General features: G+C 41.6%; 1 protein-coding gene across 2 annotated transcripts; it reads right to left on the reverse strand.

The window, feature by feature from the left end:
- Nucleotides 1-2,698: 2,698 nt before the first annotated feature.
- LOC121704694 (putative ferric-chelate reductase 1) lies at nt 2,699-9,297 on the reverse strand. 2 transcript variants are annotated; one of them, XM_042085139.1, is made up of 11 exons: nt 9,161-9,297; nt 8,703-8,800; nt 6,007-6,201; nt 5,511-5,624; nt 5,212-5,365; nt 4,893-5,032; nt 4,344-4,538; nt 3,848-3,961; nt 3,549-3,702; nt 3,241-3,411; nt 2,699-2,974 (listed from the first exon to the last, which is right to left on the reverse strand). In XM_042085139.1, the coding sequence occupies exons 1-11, from the start codon at nt 9,177-9,179 to the stop codon at nt 2,931-2,933; spliced, it is 1,398 nt and encodes a 465-aa protein (XP_041941073.1). In that variant the 5' UTR covers nt 9,180-9,297; the 3' UTR covers nt 2,699-2,930. The 2 variants fall into 2 exon arrangements, with proteins under 2 accessions (XP_041941073.1, XP_041941074.1); XM_042085140.1 differs by having other exon boundaries at nt 9,143-9,162.
- Nucleotides 9,298-9,745: the final 448 nt, after the last annotated feature.

The following is a 9,745-nucleotide window of genomic DNA, read 5'->3' on the forward strand; positions in this document are numbered from 1 at the left end:
GAGAAAATCACTGTGGGTGGGAAAGGCATCTGAGAACCGACTGGATGATTATGACCAAAGTAAACTTTCATGTGAGAGAACAGAGCTGTTAGTCTGCCCACATCCTGTGCAGTGAGCAGCTACATGATGGTGAGGCCATTTGCAGGCTGTGTAACTCCCTTCCCTTGACTGTATTAACCAGGATGGAAGTGCTGGCAAATTTGCTGGTGCACATCGCATCTTGGCACCATGCTGTGGGTAGCACAGCTGCAACTGAAGACAGACCTCTGGGTGTTGACTCAAGTGACAAGGTCAAAGCAGCTGAATAATTAAGCATTTGGTACTTTGTGTTTGATCATAACTGTAACTCTCCTGGTTCTCATGGCTAAACGGGTAGACATTACAACACAAACATGGGGTTAACACTCAAGAAGTTCATGTTATAAATTTGTCCTGTAAGATATGTCTTTAAGAGTTATAAGTCTGTCACTAGTTGTTATGTTGTGGTATCATCATAACTGTAAAAGCAAAGTAGGCCAGTATTGAAGCAAAAAGGGTCTTTTTAAACATAGTTTCTCTGAACAAAAAACATTGGTGTCATCTTAAAATGAATTTTGATGGAATATATCCCACTGGCCATTCAGGTTATGCTCTGGTTTGGGTCAGAACACCCTGTGGAAATGTACTGTAAAAAAAACCTTTGCAGCATAACATCACCAACAACATAAAATTAGCATTTCGGCAAGCTGTTATCAGTGCCAGTTGGGCAGTTGGTGTTTGCAAGGCTTTTTAAGACGAGATGTTTCCTAGCTTTAGACCAAAACTCTATAATGTTTGAGAGACCATAAGTGTGACAGTGCCACTGTTGGGATCCCTTGTGGCAGAGGTTTATGATTTTCTGTGCAGATTTGCGCAAGGAAGCATGGGCAGAGTAATGCCACCATACTGACAGCTTGGCTTTGCTGTTGATGTGAGGGTCAGTCAGGGACCGTAAGCTACCAATGGCCCTCCATGACCTTCCCTCCCCCCTCCAGGCAGTGACAGCTGTGCGATGGAGCTCAGTAATTTTGCCAGATTTCAGCAGAATCTGTTTGGCATGACTTTGAACTCCTCCCTTCACAGACTCATGGCCTGCACTTCCTGTATTCAGAAGGAAGAGAAAGTACCCCAAATGAAGTTTCATTTGCAGAATACGGAACATTTCAACACTCTTTGGCCAATCAAGAGCTACTTACACAGCAGGCACCAATTCAGTGTAACCTACTTGTAGCAGGGGTGATTTAAAAAATATTAATATAACGTTTTGACTTGTTGATGCCCTCTGGTGTTCATGTGGATGATAATATGTTTGTGTTTGAATCACACAAACTCATGATCGTGGAAAGTGGAAAAGGCTCCAAATATAATGGCCACTCAATTGAGGTGGTCTTAAAATATTACTGGAATTAAGTGTGAAGATTCAAAATAATTCTAAATAATAATGCGGTCAAATCATTTATTTTAATAACAATGATGATGTAACTGGTGCGATTGCCGTGGATGATGAGAGGGAAACGCTGTGTACTGTACATTGTACTGTATGTCAGGAACTGTGGGAGGCCTCAGTCTCGGACTCTAAAAATGGCTCCACATGAATGTCAGATAGGTACAGTCATGCTTTATGTAACCCTCCGCAGTCAAATTGACCCCTTTATACCACTTCAAAGTCCATTTGTCATTCTTGCTCTCTCTCTCTCTCTCTCTCTCTCTCTTTCTCTCTTAGATGTCAGTAAGTGCATTGTCACAGAAACATTGTTCAATCAATACCGTCAACACACAATCACAAAGTATTTTGTGAAATCATGAATGGTTGGATATTTAAGTCAGCAATCACCGCACAAATGCATTTTGCCTATTTGTTATGTTTAGGCAGACCAATATCAGGGGTGTAGCCTAAAGGCTGGATTACGCACGGTTCACTTTCAAGGAGACTTTGTGCACATCCCAGGTGCTGAACAAAAAAGTCATGTTTTTTAAGAAAAAAGTTTGCACACTCCTTGGTACTCTTCTTTTTTTTTTTTTTGCGGATGGCAAGTGAATCTGAGGAAGACCGCATGGTCGAAACGTCATCTGCCATATAATGAGAAAATAAACTAAAAAAAAAGAGTACCAAGGAGTGTGCGAACTTTTTTCCTAAAAAACGTGGATTACGCACGGTGCCATGCAAACGAGGCACGATGTGGGTGTCCACTATTCCACCGCAGGCATACATGAACGTAAAACGCCTGCTCTTCCCCGTTTGCCATAGCTAATAGTTGGGGTGAAGTGCAGGGATCAATATCATTTTTGATCCTCGTTGTAATGTTCTATTCGTGACAATTGACTGATTTAATTTCATTAACACAATGGATGAGGTGATGGAAGAATTTCCACAAGACTATTTCACGAAATATTGCAAGATTATTTGCGTTTTATCACTTTTAAAATCGACTTTACATTTCCATTTTGGTGGTAATTATGAAGGTCTGAGACCGTTGTGTTCTGTAGTGTTCTAATGAATAATTGCATGCGAAATGCCCCCTCAAGAGCTGACTATCTTCCTATGTCACAAACTGGAGGGTTGAAACAGCAGGGTTTTTAGACGCTTTTTAGATGCTTTTATGAAGCATCACAGGTCCAATATTGACTCTGGTCATCACAGTTGTCTTATAGCTTTATGTAATAAGAGACAATAAGAAGGTAAATTGACAAAGTTTTTAACTGGGCTTTTTAGCCTTTATTGACTGGATAGTGAAGATCTTAGAGGAGATGAGGAGTGGGCTCTGGAAATGACCACAGTGAGTACTAGACCCGAATGTGCTATGGCATGCTAATGCTACTATGGCTTCCCCCGGACAAATGGGAAATCTGATCCGAGTAGAGTGGCAATGTCAGTGAAACTGATGTTTCTTGAATCCTTCATCAGGTTCCCTTCAAAACAAGCGAAGAGCTAGGACACTCACAAGGATGGCCATTGCTAAGCAAGGGAGCAATAAAAAGACAAATTAATCCACAACAACAGACACAAATGTAGAAAGCTTAAATTTACATTGAGACAAGACAAATGACAAGTAGACACATTGTGATAAATAAGCAACACACATCCCCCACCTCCGATGTGATAATGACAGAGGGCATACCACATGACTGCATCTTGTACAGTCTTGACAACAAACTCTTTTATACTTTCCTCAAATTCTTCCAGAAGGGAAGAAAATGCAAGGCTGCATATATCTACTGTACCTTGAGTCAGTGGATGCATGAGGGAAGAACAGCCTGCTGTAGTAGCAGGGATGGTAGTAGTAAGAGTAGCAGTAGTAGTAGTAGCATTTATGGTTGCGTTGCGAGGATTAGCCAGGTCCACGATGCCAGGGGTTCTGAAGAGTGTATCACCGGGGGCATCAAACCCATTAGCTGCAAATATAGATGAGACAAAACCACTGAAAGCAAGACAGCTCTGGTACACCTTAATCAGAGATCACAATCTAAAGATGATACATTTCCTGAGGCCATGGGTTCTCAAAGACGTGATTTTTTAAAGTTCACCGTACCGCTGACATCACCCCTGATAAGGGAAACTTGGACATTGATTTCAGAGGCGCGGTTATTGATGGCCTGGCTCAGTCCCCGGGCAGTGAATGTACACTGGTGGAAACTTCCGTTGATGCTTCTGTTGAAGTTGTATGTGATGTCCTCCACTATTGGCTAGAGAACACCCACATGCAGATAAATCACCAGACACATATGGGTTTGTTAGTGGTAGCACACTTTCAGACTGGCTTGGGCACAGTCATACAAGGATACGTGACAAGAATGCCAACAAACAAGACAAATCAGACGGAACACTCACCGAGTTGGTTAGGGTGATGGTACCATTTTTGCCAATCTGTGTAGCTGTGCGGAATAAGAAGTTCCTGGTTGTATTGAATGGATCCCTGGAACAAACAAACACCAAACCGCCCCCCTGTAGAGCAAGACAGATAATCTCACAATTCAGTCCATTATGTTATGTAGTAAGTCACACAATGAATAGGGAAATCAGCCCAGAAACATGTAATGTTACACAGTATACAGTGTGCCATCATGTCATTGTGTTGTGTTGGTTGGTGTTGGACAACATATATACAAGATGTACTAATGATACGGCACTTTACTATTTTATAATGTAGAGATACTAGGTGTTGTGTGTTGTTTTTGTGTGGGGTTATGGAAAGGTTTAGTGATCATGTTGTCGTCTGTTGTCTGTCTATCTGATGAGCTGTATGATGCAAGATCAATTTCTGAAAGGATTAATAAATATATATCTATCTATACAAGACAAGATGGACATGTACAAGTATAATTACCTGGTCTACATTAGTGGTGAGCACCAGAGCAATGTATCCAGTGGAGTTCCCAAAGAGCTCAAATTTCACGTCTGAAGTACTAGCATTTACGACCTTAGAAGAGATAAAGGAGCACAGAACATTGCCGGCAGGGTCACAGCCAACTTCTCCCAAACACAGTTTGGTGGAACCGCAACCGTCACGAGTGATGCTCACCTGGAAATGACCACAGACAACATGAATTAGCCACCTGGATAACATGATACGACAACACATCCAAGGCTCTCAAATACGATCTGTAGACTTAATAAAGTTATGCTTGGAGGATATGGCTGCCATTAACGGTTCTATTCAATAAAGCTGAATTAAGTTGAAATTAACTGAACCATGTCACTTAGGTGGCTTTTTCACAATAGGAAACTCACGTCTCTGCTCTAACCTCAATAAACATACTGAAAGTGTAGAAAAAATATGAAAACATCAGATGATGCATCATGAGAGCTCCATTGAAAGCCATGTTATAGTGTAATGGCCAACGCATCGCAATGCTACAATGGAAAGCTGTCTTACCATAGTGGCTGTAGGAGTTCCCAAATTAGCAGCTGGGTCAAAAGCAGGAGAATTTCCTGTAGTGATTTTCGTCAAGTCCACCAAACCATTGGTTATGAAGAGCAGGTCTGTAGCACCAGGGGCAACAAATGACGGACCAGCTGCAAATATAGACGAGACAAACACACGGAAGGTAAGACAGGTCTGGTACATATCCAATGGTTATGGGCAGCAACCTCTGATTGGTACACTGTCTATACTCAGAGGCCATAATCTGAAGATGATAATTCCTAAAACCATGGGTTTTCTTAAAGGTGTGATTTTTTAAAGTTCACCGTACCGCTGACATCACCCCTGATAAGGGAAGCTTGGACATTGATTTCAGAGGTGCGATTATTGATGGCCTGGCTCAGTCCCCGGGCAGTGAATGTACACTGGTGGAAACTTCCGTTGATGCTTCTGTTGAAGTTGTATGTGATGTCCTCCACTATTGGCTAGAGAACACCCACATGCAGATAAATCACCAGACACATATGGGTTTGTTAGTGGTAGCACACTTCCAGACTGGCTTGGGCACAGTCATACAAGGATACGTGACAAGAATGCCAACAAACAAGACAAATCAGACGGAACACTCACCGAGTTGGTTAGGGTGATGTTACCATTTTTGCCAATCTGTGTAGCTGTGCGGAATAAGAAGTTCCTGGTTGTATTGAATGGATCCCTGGAACAAACAAACACCAAACCGCCCCCCTGTAGAGCAAGACAGATAATCTCACAATTCAGTCCATTATGTTATGTAGTAAGTCACACAATGAATAGGGAAATCAGCCCAGAAACATGTAATGTTACACAGTATACAGTGTGCCATCATGTCAGTGTGTTGTGTTGGTTGGTGTTGGACAACATATATACAAGATGTACTAATGATACGGCACTTTACTATTTTATAATGTAGAGATACTAGGTGTTGTGTGTTGTTTTTGTGTGGGGTTATGGAAAGGTTTAGTGATCATGTTGTCGTCTGTTGTCTGTCTATCTGATGAGCTGTATGATGCAAGATCAATTTCTGAAAGGATTAATAAATATATATCTATCTATACAAGACAAGATGGACATGTACAAGTATAATTACCTGGTCTACATTAGTGGTGAGCACCAGAGCAATGTATCCAGTGGAGTTCCCAAAGAGCTCAAATTTCACGTCTGAAGTACTAGCATTTACGACCTTAGAAGAGATAAAGGAGCACAGAACATTGCCGGCAGGGTCACAGCCAACTTCTCCCAAACACAGTTTGGTGGAACCGCAACCGTCACGAGTGATGCTCACCTGGAAATGACAGACAGCTCATGAATATCCTCTTGAATGACATGAGGGTCGTAGCTGACAAGGTTAAAACTCCTTAACAGGACATTTGCCCAGTATTATCTTAACTTACCTTAAATTAAATTTCCTTCGTGAATTATTATTATGATGTCTTCAACAGCAGAATGAACTTTTGTAACTTTCATCACAAGGGCATTTTGAAACTCGTTACAATGGTTGGTCTTGTAATGTTACAGTCAGTGCTTCATTTGTAAAGTGGGAGGTGCCGGAGCGCAAAGGGGGGTGGATCCGGCGACTCAAAACGGGGATTTCAGGTTACGGACCAACAACAAAAAAACCTGCGTACAGTACATAGCTCTGACTAAAAAAAACTAAACAACGCGGTGTGTACACCAGGGCAATGTTTATTAACTTCAGAACTTGCAACACACTGCACTGCATGGGTGTAAAATGTAAAAAAATAAATTTAAAAAAAGCAATTATCCATTATAAAATTATCGGAAAAAAACTACTCTACGCATAGGCCGAAAAAAAAACCATATAGGCTATAGTATGCTATTGCAATGATGACCACCCAGTAGGCTAATCAATAATCAACTAGATACAGCGTGGAATGATATCAGTAATTTCTGATTGACACATCTGAATACCTATCTGAACCCCTATCCCCCCGGACACCTCCCCCCAATCAAAACACATCGGAACTGACACATAATATGACACAGAGAGGGAGCGGGAGACACAAACACTCACGCGCGCGCACTCACACACACAAGCGCGCACCGGGAAAACAGGATAGGGGAACCAACAAAACAGTTCAACAAGGGGCTAATAGCCTCGGCGCAATGATGCAATGATGGCCACCCACACCCAGTAATCAATGATCAACTAGCGTGGAAGCGCGATTTCTTCCTACCGTAGCCAAGCCTACTTGTCCAAAATGGCCCATACAGTATCCAGACCCCCGGCCTCCATTACCCTGCTTCTTTTTCTACACCTAGGCTATGTCCATGACCTCACGTAAGGAAAGGGGTTGAACCGGGCAAGCGGCGGGCCGACAAGGCAAATGGGGAGGAGATGGTAAGCCCTGATGACATTCCGCGGGCTATCGATGCAAAACTGCTGGCAGAGCGTCTCAACTTCTCTCCCCGAACAGCGCGTCACCCTCCTGTGACCAATATTGTGGATAAAGAACTTTCAAATCCTCGATTAGCTTGTTGTATCCTGTTTGGTCTTTCCCCTATTTCTAAAGACGAATAGGCTAAGAAATATATCAACATTGAACACTACACAAACAGTAATTTATTTATTTTTTGTTTAGGCGATTTATTTTTTATATTGACTTAATTGACGGATCCAATAAAAAAGGTTCCGGATCCAACGTCGGAGGTGCCGGAACATGTTCCGGCCGTCGTGTTCCGGCTCAAATTAAAGGAGAATTCCGGTGTGATATTGACCTAAAGTGTATTGAAACATGATACCGAGTGTGAACGTATGTCTCATAGCCCATCTCGGCTTGTCCCCTGCACTCCAAAATCTGGCGCTAGTTAGCCGATGCTACCAACAGCTTTTTCAATAGTGGTGCTTCGGCATCGGGCTAGCCATGCAAATAAATCACTGTTTTACACCCATTTACGAGGCTCAATGTATCTCCACACTTCATTGGTAGACTTCCGAGGGCCCTGACATTTAAAACGAGACATTGAGAACTTTGAAAAAGCACTGGTAGTTTACTTACAAGACGATTTATACAGACAGTATCTTCACGAAGTTTAGCGTTTGCAGCCATCTTGAATTTAGTCACGATAAGTCGAGCAACGAGTAAGAATGAACAGGTATGATAAGGGATCAGATTCCAAAAATAATTCAGTGGAAATGCATGGATTCCAGTTGCTGCTAAACTGGAATCCATGCATTTCCACTGAATTATTTTTGGAATCTGATCCCTTATCATACCTGTTCATTCTTACTCGTTGCTCGACTTATCGTGACTAAATTCAAGATGGCTGCAAACGCTAAACTTCGTGAAGATACTGTCTGTATAAATCGTCTTGTAAGTAAACTACCAGTGCTTTTTCAAAGTTCTCAATGTCTCGTTTTAAATGTCAGGGCCCTCGGAAGTCTACCAATGAAGTGTGGAGATACATTGAGCCTCGTAAATGGGTGTAAAACAGTGATTTATTTGCATGGCTAGCCCGATGCCGAAGCACCACTATTGAAAAAGCTGTTGGTAGCATCGGCTAACTAGCGCCAGATTTTGGAGTGCAGGGGACAAGCCGAGATGGGCTATGAGACATACGTTCACACTCGGTATCATGTTTCAATACACTTTAGGTCAATATCACACCGGAATTCTCCTTTAAGCCCTGGTTACAGTGTAATGTACAATGTAGCCTACATCCATGTTTAAATGTAAAGCTTTACATTAGTGGCTGTTGGAGTGGTCAGATTGTCAAATGTGGCATTTGTAGTAGGAAGCAATGTTAAACTTCAATGAAACTTACGTTGGTGGCCGTTATTTGGAAAGGCCCATCTCCTCTGATTCCAGTTGTCAGATAACCAATCAGGAAAGTCACCAGAAAGATTAGTTTGCCGCCCATTCCTACAGCCAAAACCGTAAGTGGCAGAACAATGACTTGAAGATGAGTCTTAAGTAAATTAAATGAAACCGTGTTCATAAAAAAAACTGTTAAAAATGATAACAACTGACTTACACAATTAACCTAGATATGTGACTGATATTTTGTCAGCAAATTACTGCAAATTCTATTGGTGGGAATATAACAGTAATATTGCATAAGATTTATTATAAGATAATAAAATGCTACATTACAGTAGATTTACATAGCATAGCATTGAAAGATTTCCCCCTTTGTTATTATTATTATTATTACTATTATTATTATTATTATACTCTTGAATCTGTCAGTAAATCAATAAGCACCTTAAACGAGAGTCTCACCTGCAGAGCCTTGTTTCATCCGTCTCCGGTACTTTGAAAGGTGTGAGGATGTGTCTGAGAGAGGCTATTTGAACGTCCTCACACACCAAAGAGGGCAGGGTCACGGCCTGCACATCATCACTGTTCCACAGCAGAGGTATGAGGACATTTCTTCTCGGTGATGGACATGAATTTTTGTAAGACACTTCCTTGAAGACAATGTTTTTCCAGGCAAAGGAAGACTTCACTTGATGATGTCAGTAGCCGAGAATTAAGCAGCCTGACATGTCCCTGAAATTTGTTTTGTTTTTTGCACCAAAGCTTTTCAAAGATAAAGTCTATCCTCAGCACTCCATCTTCCTTGTATTATGTATGAACATTTGGGCAAAGTCAAATTGATAAAGGCCTACATCTAGATTTCATTTCAGTATCTCCAAATCATATTCAAAATGCATTCAGTCAGTAATGGAAGGAGGACTGCGGCTATGTCAGCTCTATAAAGAAGGATTTGTTGACTCATTAATGATGTGTAGTGTACTGTCGGTCAGACTCTTTTGTTTTGTAGATGTGATCATTTTGTACTCCAAGGTGGATGAACGGTAATGC

The sequence above is a fragment of the Alosa sapidissima genome, chromosome 1 (assembly GCF_018492685.1).
Source record: "Alosa sapidissima isolate fAloSap1 chromosome 1, fAloSap1.pri, whole genome shotgun sequence".
NCBI classification, from domain to species: Eukaryota; Metazoa; Chordata; class Actinopteri; order Clupeiformes; family Clupeidae; genus Alosa; species Alosa sapidissima.

Bases quoted from the DNA above. Each gene is read 5' to 3' on its own strand.
- LOC121704694 (XM_042085139.1), bottom strand. The intron at 6,202-8,702 runs GTAAGTTTCATT...TGTCATTTCCAG, and splicing joins TCCAAATAACGGCCACCAAC to GTGAGCATCACTCGTGACGG. The intron at 2,975-3,240 runs GTACAGTAGATA...TCCCTTGCTTAG, and splicing joins CATGCATCCACTGACTCAAG to CAATGGCCATCCTTGTGAGT.